The sequence below is a fragment of the Artemia sp. Qi Xiang Cuo genome, chromosome 16 (assembly GCF_049724085.1).
Source record: "Artemia sp. Qi Xiang Cuo chromosome 16, ASM4972408v1, whole genome shotgun sequence".
NCBI classification, from domain to species: Eukaryota; Metazoa; Arthropoda; class Branchiopoda; order Anostraca; family Artemiidae; genus Artemia; species Artemia sp. Qi Xiang Cuo.
The window spans coordinates 30377312-30400981 of record NC_142809.1 but is presented as its reverse complement, the minus strand read 5'-3'; the positions used below and the strand labels follow the sequence as shown (position 1 = coordinate 30400981).

The window sequence follows — 23670 nt, the reverse complement described above, 5'->3', positions numbered from 1 at the left end:
TAAATATGCACATAGTATGTTTTGATTTAGCGAAACATCCCCTCCACACTCTCTGAAAATTCCATATTAATACCTTTAGCCTTATAAATAGCAGTAATAATAGCAGTGGACAGTAGTAGTACTATTATTACTTGCGGTAGTAGTATGCACTTTTATTATTGCACCTGGCATTTTTATTGCTTCACTTTACCCCTCAACATGTCCCGAAGTTTTCAATCTAATACTCAAAACCCTATATTTTGAGAACTGGCAAATTCTAGAGTCTTATCTTCACCAAAGTTGAAGAAATTCAAGCTTTTGAATTGTTTGTACAAACAACAGACACATGATTCTCTTCTAAAACTTTTTTTGATATTCTTATAATTTTTGAAATGTTGAAACGAAAATCATGTTTAATGGCTTGTTATAGATATCACCTGCTAAGAAGTCTTTGATTTTCAAGTAAAACATGTCTATTTCATTTGTGTTTAGCTGTATCATAGGCAGCGTAATCGCGCTGCTTAAGTAAAGAACGATGTTGGCACAATGTATTATTTTTTTCCATACCATAGCACTTCGTATCGAAGGAGTTGTCGTAGAAACTTTTAAAAGGGCTCATCCGATTGGAAATTGGAGTGGTTTGTGCCCTTTTTAATAGTCGAAAGTGAGTAGGCAACTAACGTCCCTTCCACATCCACCATTTCCCCAAACACATCCAATCAAAATTTTGAGATAGCCATTTTGTTTAGCGTAATTGATTTTCAGATACAAATTATGTTTTTGAGGAGGAAACTCCCCCAGAACCCTCAGAGCAAGGGTTTTAAGTTATGCCCTGGGGGCATATAAGAACGATGTTGGCACAATTTATTACTTATTTTTTTTTCCTTTTGACCAGGGCACTTCGTATTGAAAAAATTGTCGTAGAAACTTCGAAAAGGACTCATTCAATTGGAAATTGGAGTGGCATGTGCCCTTTTTAATAGTCAAAAGTGACAAAAAGGCAACCAACCACCCCTTCCACAACCACCATTTCCCGAAACACATCCAATCAAAATTTTGAGATAGTTATTTTGTTTAGCGTAGTTGATTTTCAGATATAAATTATGTTTTTGAGGAGGAAACTCCCCCACAGCCCTCAGGGCAAGGGTTGTAAGTTATGCATTAGGGACATATAAGGTTTTTATAGAAAGCGTTGTCGTAGAAACATCAAAAAAGGCTCATTCGATTGGAAATTCAAAGGGCTAGTGTCTTTTTAATAGTCGAAAGTTATTGGAGGATAACTACCACCCCTCTCACACCCACCTTTTCCCCAAACAAATACAATCAAAATTTTGAGACAGCTTTTTTGTTAAACGTAGGTGAAAGTTCTGGAAATTAGGTCTTTGGTAATGACGAACCCCCCACAGCCGTCAGGGCAAGGATTGTAATGTATGCCCTGGGGCATATAAGGTTTTTATAGAACGTGTTGTCGTAGAAACTGCAAAAAGTGCTCATTCGATTGGAAACTGAAACGTCTAATGCCCTTATTAATAGTCGAAAGTGATTGGAAGGCAACTAACAACCCTTCCACACCCACCATTTCCCCAGACACATCCAATCAACATTTTGAGATAGCCATTTTGTTCCACGCAGTTTAAAGCTAAGGAAACTATACCTTTTAGTAGGACACACCTCCCACAGTCTTCAGGGTAAGGGTTATAAGTTATGCCCTGGGGACATATAAGGTTTTTATAGAAATCTTTGTCGTAGAAACTTGAAAAAGGGCTCATTCGATTGGAAATTCAATAGTCGAAAGTGATTTAAGGGCAACTAACCACCCTCTCACGCCCACCTTTCCCCAAAACACATACAATCAAAGTTTTTAGATAGCCATTTTTTCAACGTAGTTGAAAGTTTTGGAAATCAGGTCTTTAAGGATGACAACCCCTCCCCACAGCCCTCAGGGCAAGAATTGTAAGTTATGCCCTGGAGCATATAAGGTTTTTATAGAAAGCGATATTGTAGAAATTTCAAAAAAGGCTCATTCAATTGGAAATTTAAAGGGCTAGTGCCCTTTTTAATATTCGAAAGTTATTGAAGGGCAACTAGCCCCCCTCTCACGCCCACCATTTCCCCAAACACATAAAATCAAAATTTTGAGATATCCATTTTGTTCAACGTAGTTGAAAGTTCTGGAAATTAGGTCTTTTAGGACGATAAACTCCTCAGAGCCCTCAGTGCAAGGATGGTAAGTTATGCCCTGGTGGCAAATAAGGTATATAGAAAGTTGTTGTAGAAATTTAAAAAAGCGCTCATTTAATTGGAAATTAAAATTGCCATTTTTAATAGTCGAAAGTGAGTGGAAAGCAATTACCCCCCTCTCACGCCCACCATTTTCCCAAAAATATTCAATCAAAGTTTAGAAATATTCATTTTGTTCAACGTAGTTGAAAGTTCTAGAAACTATGTATTTAAGGATGACAAACCCTCCAGAGCCCTCAGGGCAAAGGTTGTAAGGTATGCTCTGGGGGCATATAAGTTACAGATAGAGTTGTCGTAAAAACTTCAAAAGGGGCTCATTCTTTTGGAAATTGAGAGGGCTGATGCTGTTTTAATAGTCGAGAGTGATTAGAGGGTAACTAACCCCCGTCTCACGCCCAACATTCCTCCAAACACGTCCACTCAAAATTTTCAGATAGCCATTCTGTTCAACATAGTAGAAAGTTCTGTAAATTAGGTCTTTGAGGATGACAGCCCCCCCCCAGCCCTCAAGGCAAGGCTTTAAAGTTATGCCCTGGGAGCATATAAAGTTCTTATTGAAGGCATTGTCGTAAAAACTTCAAAAGGACTGATTTGATTGGAAATTGAAATGGCTAGTGCCTTTTTTAATATTTGAAAGTGATTGGAGAGCGACTAACGCCCCTCTCACGCCCACCATTTCCCCAAACACATCCAATCAAAATTTTGAGATATCCATTTTGTTTAACATAGTTGAAAGTTCTGGAAATTAGGTCTTAGAGGATAGTAGAAAGGGGGGTACCAGCCCGACGAGAACCACGTGGTTTATGGTTTTTGTCAGTGAGAATGAAAAAACAGGAATTTTCTCACTTGAAAAAACATGAATTTTCTCACTTTTATGGTTTTTTTATTGGATTGTTATGGGTGTTGGTCAATTTATTTGTTCTTTTTAATGGATGTCAACAGTAATTCATGTCTGTATAATGGTTTTTGTCAGTGAGAATGAAAAAACAGAAACTTTCTCACATTTATGGATGTTAACAGCAATTTATGTCTGTTTTATGGTTTTTGTCAGTGAGAATGAAAAAACAGGAACTTTCTCACATTTATGGATGTCAACAGCAATTTTTGTCTGTTTTATGGTTTTTGTCAGTGAGAATGAAAAAACAGGAATTTTCTCACTTAAAAAAACATGAATTTTCTCACTTTTATGGATGTTTTCTTGGATGGTTATGGGTGTTGGTCAATTTATTTGATGTTTTTCATGGATGTCAACAGCAATTCATGGCTGTTTTATGGTTTTTGTCAGTGAGAATGAAAAAATATGAATTTTCTAACATTTATGGATGTTAACAGCAATTCATGTCTGTTTTATGGTTTTTGTCAGTGAGAATAGAAAAACAGTAACTTTCTCACTTTAATGGATGTCAACATCAATTTATGTGTGTTTTATGGTTTTGTCAGTGAGAATGGAAAAACAGGAACTTTCTCACTTTGATGGATGTTTTCTTGGATGGTTATGTGTGTTGGCCAATTTATTTGATGTTTTCATGGATGTCAACAGCAATTAATGTCTGTTTTATGGTTTTTGTCACTGAGAATGAAAAACCAGGAACTTTCTAACTTTAATGGATGTCAACATCAATTTATGTCTGTTTTATGGTTTTTGTCAGTGAGAATGAAAAAACAGGAACTTTTTCACATTTATGGATGTCAACAGCAATTTATGTCTATTTTATGGTTTTTGTCAGTGAGAATGAAAAAACAGGAACTTTCTCACTTTGATGGATGTTTTCTTGAACGATTATGGGTGTTGGTCAATTTATTTGATGTTTTTCATGGATGTCAACAACAATTTATGTCAGTTTTAGGGTTTTTGTCAGTGAGAATGAAAAAACAGGAACTTTCTCACTTTGATGGATGTTTTATGGTTCATTGTCAGTGAAAATGGAAAAACAGGAATTTTCTCACTTTGATGGATGTTTCAAGGTCGATTTATTTGCTGTTGTTTGTCCAGGTGTAATGACATTGGGGTGATTTACATAATCGGTGGGGGAATTATTGGTTCACGAAAGGGGAATTAAGAAACAAACATGGCTTCATTGTTGTTTGGCTAACCTAACCTGAGAAATTGATTTACATAATCGGTGGGGGAGAATGTATTGATTTACGAAAGGGGAATTAAGAAACAAACATGGCTTCTTTGATCTTTAGGCTAACCTAACCTGAGAACTTGATTTACATAATCGCTAGGGGAATATATTGATTCATGACGGGGGAATTAAGAAACATTATGGTTTCTTTGATCTTTAGGCTAACCTAACCTGAGAAATTGATTTACATAATCGGCGGGGAATTATTGATTCACGAAAGGGGAATTAAGAAACATTATGGCTTCTTTAATCTTTGGTCTGAGGGATAAACGTTCTTTAGGTCAGAGAGAAAAATTAATATTCTATTTTTAAATAGGGCTTCATTGATCTTTAGTGTCAGGAATTAGAAATGACATCACTTGTTATCTTGGAATTATGTGGGAGTCTAAAGAGATAGAAATTCTATTTTTAAATACGGCTTCACTGAGCTTTAAGTCGGAGAGATAAATTGATATACTAACGAAACCTTAATTGTGTAGCTAGGAACATTTATGAGATGAAGAGATTAACGTAGGAAAGGGTTTCCTAGAAATTTGAAATGTGAAAGCACAGAGATGCCAAAAACAAAAGGAACACGCAGAAATTACTTTTAGGGGATTATTTGGGTGAAACGGTTTTAAACATTTTAGGGAATTATTTCGGCGAAACAGTTAGAGACATTTTAAAAGAGGATTTTAGAAAAGGTTTTAGAAGAGGTTTTGAGTGTGGTCGTTATAGTAAACAAATTCTATTTGAACAGTGTCGTGAGGTTCTCTACCCCAACCCCAAAGGGCCCCGATCGCCCTACCCCGACCCAAAGGGCTCCGATCCCCATACCCCAATCCCGAAGGACACCCCCGGTCCCCAAAGGTTTCCGGACTCCCACCCGGCCCCCCAGACCCCCAAAGGCCCTCCCCGGGCCCCCAAAGAGTCCCCTCCATATTTTTTAATACTTTTTTTAAGGCTTTATTATATCTTTTCAGAACAAGTTATTTTCTTAATGTCCATCCTAAGCCCATTTTACAAGTTGAAATTGGCGAAACCGTTTTAGGCATTTTAGGGAGCTATTTCGGCGAAACAGTTAGAGACATTTTAAAAGATGATTTTAGAAGATGTTTTAGAAGAAGATTTGAGGGTGAAACTCTGTGGTCGTTATAATACACAAGTTCAATTTGAACAGTGTCGTGAGGTCCCCTACCCCAATCCCAACGGCCCCCGGTCCCCCTAATGCCCATCGAGCCCCCAAAGACCACCGGAACCCCATCCCCCCCTATTTTTTAAAAATAATTTTTGAATTTTTTTAACATGGTATTTTTTTAACTTTTTACGTATATTAAAATGACATGAAATATGCTTACGGCTCTACCAATCGTACACTGTGCTTGTTCATAGACACGACGCGGCTTTCCCACTGGTACTCTATGGCAGGTTATCGACACTTTCTAGTTTATTGCGTGCATTAAATCAGTATTTTTTACGCAGTGGTAGGATAAACACACAATTCATATCTGTAAAAAAGTGAAGATGAATTATTCGACGAAAGTATGTGCACATGAAAAAATCATCGTCGTGTTGAATGCTGACAAGGAGAAATACCTGAACTATGAAACGAGTGCAAGTGGTAACACTATTGGAAATGTATGCATGCGTTGTCATGACAGCGAGAAGTTAGATTTCTTTGGAGTACCCAAGAATTTCAATTATTCGACGAAAGTATGTGCACATGATAAAAACATCGTCGTGTTGAATGCTGACAAGGAGAAATACCTGAACTTTGAAACGAGTGCAAGTGGTAACACTATTGGAAATGTATGCATGCGTTGTCATGACAGCGAGAAGTTAGACTTCTTTGGACTATCGAAATCATTCAACATTGCTCAAGGTGGATATGCGAGAGTGAGAGCACCAGAGATGATAGTGCTAAAGGAGAATGCCAACTTAAAAATAATTGTCGATGATCGGGGGCAACTCCTTGCTAATGCTTCTGGTAGCACGATACCTATTGATAGATCCTATTCCCATCGTTCTGGTATTAGCATTCAAATGAAAGCAAAGAGGAAAAGAAAGGCCTACTGCTGCACTAGTGTAATAAATCATATCATGTCTACCTGCCAGAACTGTTACCTGTGTAAAAATAATGTGACAATAGACAGTGAAATCGCAGGTAGAATAAAAAGGACATTAGCAGACAATATCATCAATGAATATACAGATGAATTGATGGAAAGTGAAGCGCAAGTTTACTAGTAATGTATAATAATGTATTTAACATATTTTTATATTAATATTCTACATGTCGTTATTTCATTAAAAATATCTTATGCATTATTTTGTTAAGTGTTCATTATTTTTAGGGTATGCTAGAACGTCAAACGTTCAGAATATCTATTAAAAAGGTCAGAGATGTAAGAAAAAGAATTTTAGAGATATTGATACTACTAGCAGGCTCAATTTTTCATAGAAGATAGAAAAGTTCAAGTTATCCTCTGAATTTTACCAAAGAACACAATTCAATTCTAATTTCACCAGAGAGAATAAAAAGCTTCCACCTAAGTTTTAAGTTCACCAAGACATAAAAAATTTAAGTTCAGTTCTAAATTGTTCCGTAGAAGATAGGAAAAGCTATACTATGATTGTGATTATTTTCCATGAAGATAAAAAGTTTCACTTTAATTCTAAATTTTCTTAAATTCAATTCCGACCTTTCTTAAAGAGAGGAAAAAATTTTAAGTCCTGTTCCAAATATTTCCCCGGAAGAAGAAACGTTCAACTTCGATTCTGAATTTTCTCAATGAAAATGAAATAAGTTATTGATCAATTCTATTTTCTCAAAATATTATAAAATTTTGCACTTCAATTCAGATTTTTCTCAAAGAGATGAAAATTTTTTAAATATTATTCCGAATTTTTCTTAGAAGATAGAAAAGTTCAAGTTCTAATCTGAATTTTACCAAAGAACATAATTCAATTCTAATTTCTCCAGAGAAAATAAAAAGCTTCCACTTCAGTTTGAAGTTCACCAAGACATAAAAAATTTAAAGTTCAGTTCAAAATTTTTACATAGAAGATAGGAAAAGTTATACTATGATTATGATTATTTTCAATGAAGATAAAAAGTTTCACTTTAATTATAAATTTTCTTAAATTCAGTTCTGACTTTTCACATATAGACGAAAAAATTTAAAGTTCTGTTACAATTTTGTCTTAGAAGATAGAAAACTTAAAGTTCTCTTCTGAATTTTACCAAAGAACATAATTCAATTCTAATTTCTCCAGAGAAAATAAAAAGCTTCCACTTCAGCTTTAAGTTCACCAAGACATAAAAAATTTAAAGTTCAGTTCTAAATTTTTCCGTAGAAGATAGAAAAAGTTATACCATGATTCTGATTATTTTCTATGGAGATAAAAAGTTTCACTTTAATTCTAAAATTTTCTTAAATTCAATTCTGGTATTTCTCAAAGAGATGAAAAAATTTAAAGTTCTCTTCCAAATATTTTCCCGGAAGAAGAAAAGTTCAACTTCGATTTTGAATTTTCTTAATGAAAATGAAATAAGTTATTGATCAATTCTATTTTTCCAAATAATATAAAAAGTTTCCACTTCAGTTCAGATTTTTCTCAAAGAGATGAAAAAATTTAAAATACTGTTCCAAATATTTCTTAGAAGATAGAAAAGTTCAAGTTCTCTTCTGAATTTTATCAAAGAACACAATTCAATTCTAATTTCACCAGAGAAAATAAAAAGCTTCCACTTCAGTTTTAAGTTCACCAAGACATAAAAAATTTAAAGTTCAATTCTAAATTTTTCCGTAGAAGATAGGAAAAGTTATACTATGATAGTAATTATTTTCTATGAACATAAAAAGTTTCACTTTTATTCTAAATTTTCTTAAATTCAGTTCCGACCTTTTTCAAAGAGATGAAAAATTTAAAGTTCTGTTCCAAATATTTTCCCGGAAGAAGAAAAGTTCAATTTCGATTCTGAATTTTTTTAATGAAAATGAAATATGTTTAATGAAAATGAAATGAAATTTTTATATTATTTTGGGAAAATAGAAATGATCAATAACTTGTTTCATTTTAATAACTTGTTTCAAATATTTTCTAAAATTTCTTAAATTCAGTTCCGACTTTTCACATGGAGATGAAAAAAATTTAAAGTTCTGTTCCAAATTTTTCATAGAAGATAGGAAAAGTTACGTTTTGATTGGTAATATTCACTCTCTTTTCTGAATTCTATACATGAGCAAAATTAAGTTATAATTTCTTCCGAGAAAATAGAAAGCTTGCACGTCAGTTTTAAGTTCTCCACGACATATAAAATTTAAAGTTAACCGATGCATTTTTCAATTGAAAATGAAAAGTTATACTATGATTGTGATTATTTCTTATGAAGATTAAAAGTTTCACTTCAATTTTAAATTTTCTCAAAGAAGTGAAGAAAAGTTCAACTTCGATTCTGAATTTTCTCAATGAAAATGAAACAAGTTATTGATCATTTCTATTTTCCCAAAATAATATAAAAATTTTCCACTTCAGTTCAGATTTTTCTCAAACAGATGAAAAAATTTTAAATACTGTTCCAAATTTTCCATAGAAGATAGAAAAGTTCAAGTTCTCTTCTGAATTTTACCAAAGAACACAATTCGATTCTAATTTCACCAGAGAGAATAAAAAGCTTCCACCTAAGTTTTAAGTTCACCACGACATAAAAAATTTAAGTTCAGTTCTAAATTGTTCCGTAGAAGATAGGAAAAGCTATACTATGATTGTGATTATTTTCGATGAATATAAAAAGTTTCACTTTAATTCTAAATTTTCTTAAATTCAATTCCGACGTTTCTTAAAGAGAGTAAAAAATTTGAAGTCCTGTTACAAATATTTCCCCGGAAGAAGAAAAGGTCAACTTCGATTCTTAGTTTTCTTAATGAAAAAGAAATAAGTTATTGATCAATTCTATTTTCTCAAAATATTATAAAATTTTGCACTTCAATTCAGATTTTTCTCAAAGAGATGAAAATTTTTTAAATATTATTCCGAATTTTTCTTAGAAGATAGAAAAGTTCAAGTTCTAATCTGAATTTTACCAAAGAACATAATTCAATTCTAATTTCTCCAGAGAAAATAAAAAGCTTCCACTTCAGTTTGAAGTTCACCAAGACATAAAAAATTTAAAGTTCAGTTCTAAATTTTTACATAGAAGATAGGAAAAGTTATACTATGATTATGATTATTTTCAATGAAGATAAAAAGTTTCACTTTAATTCTAAATTTTCTTAAATTCAGTTCCGACTTTTCACATAGAGATGAAAAACTTTAATGTTCTATTCCAAATTTTTCTTAGAAGATAGAAAAGTTCAAGTTTTCTTCTGAATTTTACCAAAGAACACAATTCAATTCTAATTTCACCAGATAAAATAAAAAGCTTCTACTTCAGCCTTAAGTTCATCAAGGCATAAAAAATTTAAAGTTCAGTTCTAAATTTTTCCGTAGAAGATAGAAAAAGTTATACCATGATTGTGATTATTTTCTATGAAGATAAAAAGTTTCACTTTAATTCTAAATTTTCTTAAATTCAGTTCCGGTATTTCTCAAAGAGATGAAAAAATTTAAAGTTCTGTTCAAAAAATTTTCCCGGAAGAAGAAAAGTTCAACTTCGATTTTGAATTTTCTTAATGAAAATGAAATAAGTTATTGATCAATTCTATTTTTCCAAATAATATAAAAAGTTTCCACTTCAGTTCAGATTTTTCTCAAAGAGATGAAAAAATTTAAAATACTGTTCCAAATATTTCTTAGAAGATAGAAAAGTTCAAGCTCTCTTCTGAATTTTATCAAAGAACACAATTCAATTCTAATTTCACCAGAGAAAATAAAAAGCTTCCACTTCAGTTTTAAGTTCACCAAGACATAAAAAATTTAAAGTTCAATTCTAAATTTTTCCGTAGAAGATAGGAAAAGTTATACTATGATAGTAATTATTTTCTATGAACATAAAAAGTTTCACTTTAATTCTAAATTTTCTTAAATTCAGTTCCGACCTTTTTCAAAGAGATGAAAAATTTAAAGTTCTGTTCCAAATTTTTTCACGGAAGAAGAAAAGTTCAATTTCGATTCTGAATTTTTTTAATGAAAATGAAATATGTTTAATGAAAATGAAATGAAATTTTTATATTATTTTGGGAAAATAGAAATGATCAATAACTTGTTTCATTTTAATAACTTGTTTCAAATATTTTCTAAAATTTATTAAATTCAGTTCCGACTTTTCACATAGAGATGAAAAAAATTTAATGTTCTTTTCAAAATTTTTAATATAAGATTGTAAAAGTTATACTTTGATCGTTAATATTCAAGTTCTATTCTTAATTTTACCAAATAACACAATTCAATTCTAATTTCTCCAGAGAAAATAAAAAGCTTCCACTTCAGTTTTAAGTTCACCATGACATAAAAAATTTAAAGTTCATTTCTAAATTTTTACATAGAAGATAGGAAAAGTTATACTATGATTGTGATTATTTCTTATGAAGCCTAAAAGTTTCACTTCAATTTTAAATTTTCTCAAAGAAGTAAAGAAAAGTTCAACTTCGATTCTGAGTTTTCTCAAAGAAAATGAGACAAGTTATTGATCATTTCTATTTTCCCAAAATAATATAAAAATTTTCCACTTCAGTTCAGATTTTTCTCAAACAGATGAAAAAATTTTAAATACTGTTCCGAATTTTCCAAAGAAGATAAAAAAGTTCAAGTTCTCTTCTGAAGTTTACCAAAGAACATAATTCAATTCTAATTTCTCCAGAGAAAATAAAAAGCTTCCACATCAGTGTTAAGTTCACCAAGACATAAATAATTTAAAGTTCAGTTCTAAATTTTTCCATAGAAGATAGGAAAAGTTATACTATGATTTTGATTATTTTCCATGAAGATAAAAAGTTTTATTTTAATTCTAAATTTCCTTAAATTCAATTCTGACCTTTCTCAAAGAGATGAAAAAATTTAAAGCTCTGTTCCAAATATTTTCCCGGAAAAGAAAAGTTCAACTTCGATTCTGAATTTTCTCAATGAAAATGAAATAAGTTATTGAGCAAATTCTATTTTCCTAAAATAATATAAAATTTTCCACTTCAATTCAGATTTTTCTCAAAGAGATGACAAAATTTAAAATATTGTTCCAAATTTTTCATAGAAGATAGAAAAAGTTATACTTTGATTGTGAGTATTCTTCATGGAGATATGGAGTTCCACTTTAATTCTAAGTTTTCTTGAAGAAGTGCAAAATGTACAAGTTCTCTTCTGAATTTTCTTAGAGAGGAGAAAAAAAAATTAGCTCAATTCTGAAATTTACCAATGAAAATGAAAAAGCTTCCATTTCAGTTCATAATTTCTCAAAGACATAAAAATTTAAAGTTTAGAATTAAAAATTAAAAATTTAGGTTAGCCTACGTACGCGCGCGTACGTAGGCTAACCTAACCTAACCTAACTTAACCTAACCTAACTTAATCTAGCCTAACCTAACCTAATTTAATCTTTTTAACCATGTTTAAGTTAGGTTAGGTTAGCTTATCATGAGCGCTCATGATAAGTTAACCTAACCTAGCCTAACTTAAACATGGAGAAATGTTTAATTGAAAATTTGGAACAGTATTTAAATTTTTTTCATCTGTTTGAGAAAAATCTGAACTGAAGTGGAAAATTTTTATATTATTTTGGGAAAATAGAAATAATCAATAACTTGTTTCATTTTAATAACTTGTTTCAAATATTTTCCCGGAAGAAGAAAAGTTCAATTTCGATTCTGAATTTTTTTAATGAAAATGAAATATGTTATTGATCAATTCTATTTTCCCAAAATAATATAAAAATTTTCCAATTTAGTTCAGATTTTTCTCAAATAGATGAAAAATTTTAAATACTTCCAGATTTTTCATAAAAGATATAAAAGTTCAAGTTTTCTTTTTAATTTTACCAAAGAACACAATTCAATTCTAATGCCTCCAAAGAAAACAAAAAGCTTTCGCTCCAGTTTTAAGTTCAACCATGTATAAGAAATTTAAAGTTCTTGTCTAAATTTGTCCGTTGAAGATAAGAAAAGTTATACCATGATTGTTTTTATTTTCCATGAAGATAAAAGTTTCACTTTAATTCTAAATTTTCTTAAATTCAGTTCCGACTTTTCACATAGAGATGAAAAAAATTTAAAGTTCTGTTCCAATTTTTTCATAGAAGATTGGAAAAGTTATACTTTGATCGTGAATATTCAAGTTCTCTTCTGAATTTTACCAAAGAACACAATTCAATTCTAATTTCTCCAGAGAAAATAAAAAGCTTCCACTTTAGTTTTAAGTTCACCATGACATAAAAAATTTAAAGTTCAGTTCTAAATTTTTACATAGAAGATAGGAAAAGTTATACTGTGATTGTGATTATTTCCTATGAAGATTAAAAGTTTAAAAATTTAAAGTTTAGAATTAAAAATTAAAAATTTAGGTTAGCCTACGTACGCGCGCGTACGTAGGCTAACCTAACCTAACCTAACCTAACCTAACCTAACTTAACCTAACCTAACTTAATCTAGCCTAACCTAACCTAATTTAATCTTTTTACCATGTTTAAGTTAGGTTAGGCTAGCTTATCATGAGCGCTCATGATAAGTTAACCTAACCTAGCTTCCATTTCAGTTCATAATTTCTCAAAGACATAAAAATTTCAAGTTTAGAGTTAAAAATTAAAAATTTAGGTTAGCCTACGTACGCGCGCGTACGTAGGCTAACCTAACCTAACCTAACTGAACCTAACCTAACTTAATCTAGCCTAACCTAACCTAATTTAATCTTTTTAACCATGTTTAAGTTAGGCTAGGTTAGCTTATCATGAGCGCTCATGATAAGTTAACCTAACCTAGCCTAACTTAAACATGGAGAAATGTTTCTAATTATTTATTAATATTTATTTAAACCTAACCTTACCTATTGTTTTTTTTGGTTAGATGAATGGACCGAACTTAAGAAAATTAGAAATAAAGTGACATTCCTATTTTGATTGTAAATAATCCCAATCATAGTGTAGTCATTCATACCTACTATGTAAAAATTTAGAATCGAACTTTAAATTTTTATGTCTTTGAGAAATTATGAACTGAAATGGAAGCTTTTTCATTTTAATTGGTAAATTTCAGAATTGAGCTAACTTTTTTTCTCCTCTCTAAGAAAATTCAGAAGAGAACTTGTACATTTTGCACTTCTTCAAGAAAACTTAGAATTAAAGTGGAACTCCATATCTTCATGAAGAATATTCACAATCAAAGTATAACTTTTTCTATATTCTATGAAAAATTTGGAACAATATTTTAAATTTTGTCATCTCTTTGAGAAAAATCTGAATTGAAGTGGAAAATTTTATATTATTTTAGGAAAATAGAATTGCTCAATAACTTATTTCATTTTCATTGAGAAAATTCAGAATCGAAGTTGAACTTTTCTTTTCCGGGAAAATATTTGGAACAGAACTTTAAATTTTTTCGTCTCTTTGAGAAAGGTCGGAATTGAATTTAAGAAAATTTAGGATTAAAATGAAACTTTTTATCTTCATGGAAAATAATCATAATCATAGTATAACTTTTCCTATCTTCTATGGAAAAAGTTAGAACTGAACTTTAAATTTTTATGTCTTGGTGAACTTAAAACTGATGTGGAAGCTTTTTATTTTCTCTGGAGAAATTAGAATTGAATTATGTTCTTTGGTAAAATTCAGAAGAGAACTTGAACTTTTCTATCTTTTATGGAAAATTTGGAACAGTATTTAAATTTTTTTCATCTGTTTGAGAAAAATCTGAACTGAAGTGGAAAATTTTTATATTATTTTGGGAAAATAGAAATGATCAATAACTTGTTTCATTTTCATTGAGAAAATTCAGAATCGAAGTTGAACTTTTCTTCACTTCTTTGAGAAAATTTAAAATTGAAGTGAAACTTTTAATCTTCATAGGAAATAATCACAATCATAGTATAACTTTTCCTATCTTCTATGTAAAAATTTAGAACTGAACTTTAAATTTTTTATGTCATGGTGAACTCAAAACTAAAGTGGAAGCTTTTTATTTTCTCTGGAGAAATTAGAACTGAATTGTGTTCTTTGGTAAAATTCAGAAGAGAACTTGAATATTCACGATCAAAGTATAACATTTCCAATCTTCTATGAAAAATTTGGAACAGAACTTTAAATTTTTTTCATCTCTATGTGAAAAGTCGGAACTGAATTTAAGAAAATTTAGAATTAAAGTGAAACTTTTTCTCTTCATGGAAAATAATCACATTCTTAGTATAACTTTTCCTATCTTCTACGGAAAAATTTAGAACAGAACTTTAAATTTTTTATGTCTTGGTGAACTTAAAACTGAAGTGGAAGCTTTTTGTTTTCTCTGGAGAAATTAGAATTGAATTGTGTTCGTTGGTAAAATTCAGAAGAGAACTTGAGCTTTTCTATCTTCTATGAAAAATTTGGAAGTATTTTAAATTTTTGATCTCTTTGGGAAAAATCTGAACTGAATTGGAAAATTTTTATATTATTTTGGGAAAATAGAATTGATCAATAACTTATTTCATTTTCATTAAGAAAATTCAGAATCGAAATTGAACTTTTCTTCTTCCGGGAAAATATTTGGAACAGAACTTTAAATTTTTTCATCGCTTTGAAAAAGGTTGGAACTGAATTTAAGAAAATTTAGAGTTAAAGTGAAACTTTTTATCTTCATAGAAAATAATCACAATCATGGTATAACTTTTTCCTATCTTCTACGGAAAAATTTAGAATTGAACTTTAAATTTTTTATGTCTTGGTGAACTTAAAACTGAAGTGGAAGCTTTTTATTTTCTCTGGTGAAATTAGAATTGAATTGTGTTCTTTGGTAAAATTCAGAAGAGAACTTGAACTTTTCTATCTTCTAAGAAATATTTGGAACAGTATTTTAAATTTTTTCATCTCTTTGAGAAAAATCTGAACTGAAGTGGAAACTTTTTATATTATTTGGAAAAATAGAATTGATCAATAACTTATTTCATTTTCATTAAGAAAATTCAAAATCGAAGTTGAACTTTTCTTCTTCCGGGAAAATTTTTTGAACAGAACTTTAAATTTTTTCATCTCTTTGAGAAAAGCCGGAACTGAATTTAAGAAAATTTAGAATTAAATTGAAACTTTTTATGTTCATGTAAAATAATCACAATCATGGTAAAGCTTTTTCTATCTTCTACGGAAAAAATTTGGAGTAAGTTTTAAATTTTTGATGTCTTGTTCAACTTCCGACTTAAGTTGAAGATTTTTATTTTCTCTGATGAAATTAGAATTGAATTGTGTTCTTTGGTAAAATTCAGAAGAGAACTTGAACTTTTCTATCTTCTAAGAAAAATTTGGAACAGAACTTTAAATTTTTTCATCTCTATCTGAAAAGTCGGAACTGAATTTAAGAAAATTTAGAATTAAAGTGAAACTTTTTATCATCATGGAAAATAATCATAATCATAGTATAACTTTTCCTATCTTCTATGTAAAAATTTAGAACTGAACTTTAAATTTTTTGTCTTGGTGAACTTAAAACTGAAGTGGAAGCTTTTTATTTTCTCTGGAGAAATTAGAATTGAATTATGTTCTTTGGTAAAATTCAGATTAGAACTTGAACTTTTCTATCTTCTAAGAAAAATTTGGAATAATATTTAAAATTTTTCATCTCTTCGATAAAAATCTGAATTAAAGTGCACAATTTTATAATATTTTGCGAAAATAGAATTGATCAATAGCTTATTTCATTTTCATTGAGAAAATTCAGAATCGAAGTTGAACGTTTCTTCTTCCGGGGAAATATTTGGAACAGAACTTTAAATTTTTTCATCTCTTTGAGAAAGGTCGGAATTGAATTTAAGAAAATTTAGAATTAAAGTGAAACTTTTTATCTTCATGGAAAATAATCACAATCATAGTATAACTTTTCCTATCTTCTACGGAAAAATTTAGAACTGAACTTAAATTTTTTACGTCTTGGTGAACTTAAAACTGAAGTGGAAGCTTTTTATTTTCTCTGGTGATTTAGAATTGAATTGTGTTCTTTGGTAAAATTCAGAAGAGAACTTGAACTTTTCTATCTTCTATGAAAAATTGATCCTGCTAGTAGTATCATTATCTCTAAAATTCTTTTTCTTACATCTCTGACCTTTTTAATAGATATTGTGAACGTTTGACGTTCTAGCATACCCTAAAAATAATGAACACTTAACAAAATAATGCATAAGGTATTTTTAATGAAATAACGACATGTAGAATATTAATATAAAAATATGTTAAATACATTATTATACATTACTAGTACACTTGCGCTTCACTTTCCATCAATTCATCTTTATATTCATTGATGATATTGTCTGCTAATGTCCTTTTTATTCTGCCTGCGATTTCACTGTCTATTGTCACATTATTTTTACACAGGTAACAGTTCTGGCAGGTAGACATGATATGATTTATTACACTAGTGCGGCAGTAGGCCTTTCTTTTCCTCTTTGCTTTCATTTGAATGCTAATACCAGAACGATGGGAATAGGATCTATCAATAGGTATCGTGCTACCAGAAGCATTAGCAAGGAGTTGCCCCCGATCATCGATAATTATTTTTAAGTTGGCATTCTCATTTAGCACTATCATCTCTGGTGCTCTCACTCTCGCATATCCACCTTGAGCAATGTTGAATGATTTCGATAGTCCAAAGAAGTCTAACTTCTCGCTGTCATGACACCGCATCCATACATTTCCAATAGTGTTACCACTTGCACTCGTTTCAAAGTTCAGGTATTTCTCCTTGTCAGCATTCAACACGACGATGATTTTATCATGTGCACATACTTTCGTCGAATAATTGAAATTCTTGGGTACTCCAAAGAAATCTAACTTCTCGCTGTCATGACAACGCATGCATACATTTCCAATAGTGTTACCACTTGCACTCGTTTCATAGTTCAGGTATTTCTCCTTGTCAGCATTCAACACGACGATGATTTTTTCATATGCAGATACTTTTGTCGAATAATTCATCTTCACTTTTTTACAGATATGAATTGTGTGTTTATCCTTCCACTGCGTAAAAAATACTGATTTAATGCACGCAATAAACTAGGTAGTGTCGATAACCTGCCATAGAGTAGGCTACCAGTGGGAAAGCCGCGTCGTGTCTATGAACAAGCACAGTGTACGATTGGTAGAGCCGTAAGCATATTTCATGACATTTTAAGATACGTAAAAAGTTAAAAAAATACCATGTTAAAAAAATTCAAAAATTATTTTTAAAAAATAGGGGGGGGATGGGGTTCCGGTGGTCTTTGGGGGCTCGAGGGGCTTTAGGGGGACGGGGGGCCGTTGGGATTGGGGTAGGGGACCTCATGACACTGTTCAAATGGAACTTGTGTATTATAACGACCACAGAGTTTCACCCTCAAATCCTCTTCTAAAACATCTTCCAAAATCATCTTTTAAAATGTCTCTAACTGTTTCGCCGAAATAATTCCCTAAAAGGCCTAAAACGGTTTCGTCCATTTCAACTTGTAAAATGGGTTTAGGATGTACATTAAGAAAATAACTTGTTCTGAAAAGATATAATAAAGCCTTAAAAAAGTATTTAAAAATATGGAGGGGACTCTTTGGGGGCCCGGGGAGGGCCTTTGGGGGTCTGGGGGGCCGGGTGGGAGTCCGGGAACCTTTGGGGACCGGGGGTTCCTTCGGGATTGGGGTATGGGGATCGGAGCCCTTTGGGTCGGGGTAGGGCGATCGGGGCCCTTTGGGGTTGGGGTAAAGGACCTCACGACACTGTTCAAATAGAACTTGTTTACTATAACGACCACACTCAAAACCTCTTCTAAAACCTTTTCTAAAATCATCTTTTAAAATGTCTCTAACTGTTTCGCCGAAATAATTCCCTAAAATGTTTAAAACCGTTTTACCCAAATAATCCCCTAAAAGTAATTTCTGCGTGTTCCTTTTTTTTTGTCATCTCTGTGCTTTCACATTTCAAATTTCTAGGAAACCCTTTCCTACGTTAATCTCTTCATCTCATAAATGTTCCTAGCTACACTATTAAGGTTTCGTTAGAATATCAATTTATCTCTCCGACTTAAAGCTCAGTGAAGCCGTATTTAAAAATAGAATTTCTATCTCTTTAGACTCCCACATAATTCCAAGATAACAAGTGATGTCTTTTCTAATTCCTGACACTAAAGATCAATGAAGCCCTATTTAAAAATAGAATATTAATTTTTCTCTCTGACCTAAAGAACGTTTATCCCTCAGACCTCAGATTAAAGAAGCCATAATGTTTCTTAATTCCCCTTTCGTGAATCAATAATTCCCCTCCGATTATGTAAATCAATTTCTCAGGTTAGGTTAGCCTAAAGATCAAATAAACCATAATGTTTCTTAATTCCCCCCTCGTGAATCAATACATTCCCCTAGCGATTAAGTAAATCAATTTCTCAGGTTAGTTTAGCCTAAAGATCAAAGAAGCCATGTTTGTTTCTTAATTCCCCTTTCGTAAATCAATACATTCTCCCCCACCGAATATGTAAATCAATTTCTCAGGTTTGTTTAGCCAAACAACAATGAAGCCATGTTTGTTTCTTAATTCCCCTTTCGTGAACCAATAAATCCCCCACCGATTATGTAAATCACCCCAATGTCATTACACCTGGACAAACAACAGCAAATAAATTGACCTTGAAACATCCATCAAAGCGAGAAAATTCCTTTTTTTCCATTTTCACTGACAATGAACCATAAAACATCCATCAAAGTGAGAAAGTTCCTGTTTTTTCATTCTCACTGACAAAAACCCTAAAACGGACATAAATTGTTGTTGACATCCATGAAAAATATCAAATAAATTGACCAACACCCATAATCGTCCAAGAAAACATCCATCAAAGTGAGAAAGCTCCTGTTTTTTCATTCTCACTGACAAAAACCATAAAATAGACATGACTTGATGTTGACATCCATAAATGTGAGAAAGTTCCTGTTTTTTCATTCTCACTGACAAAAACCATAAAACAGACATAAATTGATGTTGACATCCATTAAAGTGAGAAAGATCCTGTTTTTTCATTCTCACTGACAAAAACCATAAAACAGACATGAATTGCTGTTGAAATCCATGAAAAACATCAAATAAATTGACCAACACACATAACCATCCAAGAAAACATCCATCAAAGTGAGAAAGTTCGTGTTTTTCCATTCTCAGTGACAAAAACCATAAAACAGACATAAATTGCTGTTGACATCCATAAATGTGAGAAAGTTCCTGTTTTTTCATTCTCACTGACAAAAACCATAAAACATACATAATTTGCTGTTGACATCCATGAAAAACATCAAATAAATTGACCAACAGCCCTAACCATCCAAGAAAACATCCATAAAAGTGAGAAAATTCATGTTTTTTTAAGTGAGAAAAATACTGTTTTTTCATTCTCACTGACAAAAACCATAAAACAGACATAAATTGCTGTTGACATCCATAAAAGTGAGAAAGTTACTGTTTTTTCATTCTCACTGACAAAAACCATAAAACATATATAAATTACTGTTGACATCCATAAAAGTGAAAAAGTTCTTGTTTTTTCATTGTCACTGACAAAAACCATAAAACAGACACGAATTGCTGTTGACATCCATGAAAAACATCAAATAAATTAACCAACACACATAACTGTCCAAGAAAAGATCCATAAAAGTGAGAAAGATCATGTTTTGTCAAGTGAGAAAATTCCTGTTTTTTCATTCTCACTGACAAAAACCATAAACCACGGGGTTCTCGTCGGGCTGGTACCCCCCTTTCTACTTAGGATGAGAACCACCCTAACAGCCCTTAGGGTAAGGGTTGTAATTTATGCCCTGGGGGCATATAAGGTATTTATAGAAATCGTTCTCGTAGACACTCAAATAGAGCTCATTCGATTGGAAATCGAAAGGCCTAGTGCCTTTTTTAATATTCGAAAGTGATTGGAAGGCTTGACGTTTTTATAGTAAAGATCTATGTGGGTATAATGTATTATTTTTTGTCGTTGTTGTTTAGACCAGGGCACTTCGTATCGAAGGAGTTGTCATAGGAACTTCGAAAAGGGCTCATTCGATTGAAAATAAAAAGGGTTGATGCCCTTTTTCATAGTCAAAAATGATTGGAGGGCAAATAATCCCCCTTCTACGCACATCCTTCCATTTGCCCATTATGTTTAAAAACTAAATGTTGCCTCAAGATTAAATCAAAATGCACTGTGTTAATGTTCATTCCCAATAAAGCATTTCAGCAGTATCCAAAGAAGGACTGAGGGTATTATGTTCAAACTTTTGGGGCTACTTCTGCTCTTAAAATGTAACCAAATCAAAATAGCGTAAGTGTATGCAAGCTATCAAAGAAAGTAAACAGATTGTTTTGCGACTGGTATCAAGTTTAATATTTCAGGTCAACTAGAGGAGGTATGAACTAAATTAAACACTACTATTTGAGTCCAGATTTTTAAAAGGGTGCACGTTGTTAAAAATTGCTGAAAATTTTTTTCCAGCATACAAATAGCAGGCCAATTTTTAAAGCCTTAAAAAAATGAAAAGATTTAAAGTATTTTTTTCTTTTCCCCTGAAAAGAATATGTCAATATAAAACGAACAGAAATTAATTAAAAAAAAACTTTTTCCAAAAATAAGTTTTTCAAAGAAAAGTAAAGAACTCCATTAAATAAAAAAGTGAGCAAAAATAAAATCAAATAATCTACCAAGCGTGAAACTACCACAAATCAGCATCGATACAGAAATTACAATAAATAACCGAGTCAAACTGAAAACGAGCAGACAAGTTGGTCTCAAAACCCGTACGCCTTCCCAAGGCCAGATCATAATTTGCCCTTTACTGAAAAAAATACAAATGAATGTGCATTGTCACTTTAATATACATATACCGATATTTAGTGATCAAAATGATAATAATATTTGATTTATTAAAGTTATAAAAGTAAAAACATTTATATTTTTTCAGTAAAGTGCAAATTATGTTCTGGCCTTGGGACGGCATAGGGGTTTTGAGCCCTACTCATGTTAATTTCTGCTCGTTTTGAGTTTGACTCGGTTATTTATTGTAATTTCTATATCGATGCTGATTTGTGGTTGTTTCACGCTTGGTAGATTATTTGATTTTATTTTTGCTCAGTTTTTGTTTACTTTACTTTACTTTTCTTTTTACTTCTACTTCTAATGGAGTTCTTTACTTTTCTTTGAAAAACTTATTTTGTGGAAAATGTTATTTTTTAATTAATTATTAATAAAAGGTATAGGGTAACTGTTTTCAAAAAATGTGTCTCTAATAAATCTGAATTCATCTTAGATGTAATGTCCTGACTAAGTGTTTAGGCCTTAATCCGCAAAAAATTGCAACTCATATTTTAACTTGTGGCGAATGATTTGACTTAAAGTGAGGTACCTGTTATTTTGTGTGGACTTTCTGGGGAAGTGTTTTGGTTAATGTTTTACGTTTTAACAGGTTTTAATTAGAAGACCCTTGCTAGTGACAAGTTTCCCAGCACGCCAAGAGATTGATGAAGGTGGAGAAGTTCAAATAAATTGCACGGTATACAATAATTCAACTTCAATGACAAAGTTCGAATGGCTTCACAATGGCTCACCTTTAAAACCTTCTAGTAGAACAGAATTGAAGCAAAGCTTTGGAATTGGTAAGGTTGTGGTGAAGGGGTTTAAAGTTTCAGATGAAGGAATATACCAGTGTTTTGCAAGTGAAGAAGATGAAACAGCACAAGGAATTAGTGAAGTTGTGCTTGGTGGTAAGTTATTATCTTTATTGCCCGTGATTGTGTTAATTTTACAGGAAGAGTGGCTTTAAAAAATAGAAATGCCACTTTGAGAGATTAACCTGTAAATATGCAGCTGGTTCTATTTGTCTTAGGGTGACAAGATTATTTAAAAAAGAATTTCATTTAGTACTATACATCCATCCAAAGCCATCTGCTAGAAATAAAGGCGCACACCGAAGGAAGGGGGAGTTTGAAAGGTATTCAAACACTTCGTCTTTAATCAGGAAGGCAAAGAATCAATTTTAATTCTACATAACCATTCAAAAGCATCGCAGAAACTCGTATTGTAAAGAAGATTTTTTTTTTACCCTGATAGAGATGTCAGCCCCTAGAAACGTGGTGTTTAATTAAAAACTGTTGTTAAAGCAGGTTTACCAGTCTATTATGTAATGAAGTTACTCAGGGTGAAAAAGTTGACTGAAAAAATGGCTCCTTGCCAACGTCCATGGGGGTAACCCACGCGAAGAAAAAGATTAATTTGGAGAACTTGCCTTGAAAAGCATAGAAATGGAAATACGACCCTAAAAATAACTTAGATTCTTTGACCGAACAAGTCGTAATAACAAACTGTAATACGATCAACTCTTGTCAATGGAAACAAAAATTCTAGAAAAAAAAGTTTTAATTACAGTATAGTCTACGCAACAATAAAATCTATTATTTATGCTGATTCTAAATATGCAAAATGTACTGAACCTTATTTTTTCATTGTTCCTATTTGCACAGTAAAATTTGTATAATGTAGAAGAAGAGATTCATCCCCCCCCCCAAAAAAAAGGAATGAAAATATGAAATTAAACTGCAATAGGAATCCAGCCACATTTCAGCATTTTGACTCGAACAGGGTCTACACATTATTGAAGAAAATTTACGAGGACTAATAGTATTTATATAGCTTTCCAGTCTTATAGACCATGCATGTACTCAACATACAAATCATTCCTAAATATAAATTCAGTCAATAAAAATGAACCATTTTTTTGGACCGTTTATCCAATTAAACTAACATCTATAAAGTATCTTATAACTGCATGTGATATATTAGGGCGTTTACCAGTTGATTCTCTTATGGACAGGGGATAGGATACACGGATGGCAATATACAAGGATGTCACCTCATTAAAGCTTTTCCATCGGCTGAACCAAGCGCTTGCTCACAGTCTATAAAATTGAGGACTACAGATGTGTGAAGACTGCCCTTAAGATTTTATCTATCAACCTAAAGTCTAAAAAGAATCCTGATACTAAGTGATTTGCTTCCAATAGAAACAATGGTGGGAAAATAGTAGAAAAAATAAACCCCAGGCAGTAGCAACCTCACAGATTGAAATGAAGAAAGAGCTTCTAAAGACCTTCTCAGCTTAACACAGTAGCAGGATGTTAAAACACAACCTTGTAACCTTGTAAAACACAATTCTTGCTCCCACAAAGGGCCGTATCCTTACATTTCT

General features: G+C 31.7%; 1 protein-coding gene across 1 annotated transcript in view; it reads left to right on the top strand.

The window, feature by feature from the left end:
* The window catches only part of LOC148942772 (cell adhesion molecule Dscam2-like), a 551837-nt gene that overhangs the window by 204329 nt on the left and 323838 nt on the right, over window positions 1-23670 (top strand). Inside the window, exon 4 of the mRNA XM_089101980.1 lies at window positions 21892-22189. Coding sequence (XP_088958106.1) covers window positions 21892-22189 — 298 coding nt within the window. The remainder of the gene's footprint in view (window positions 1-21891; window positions 22190-23670) is intronic.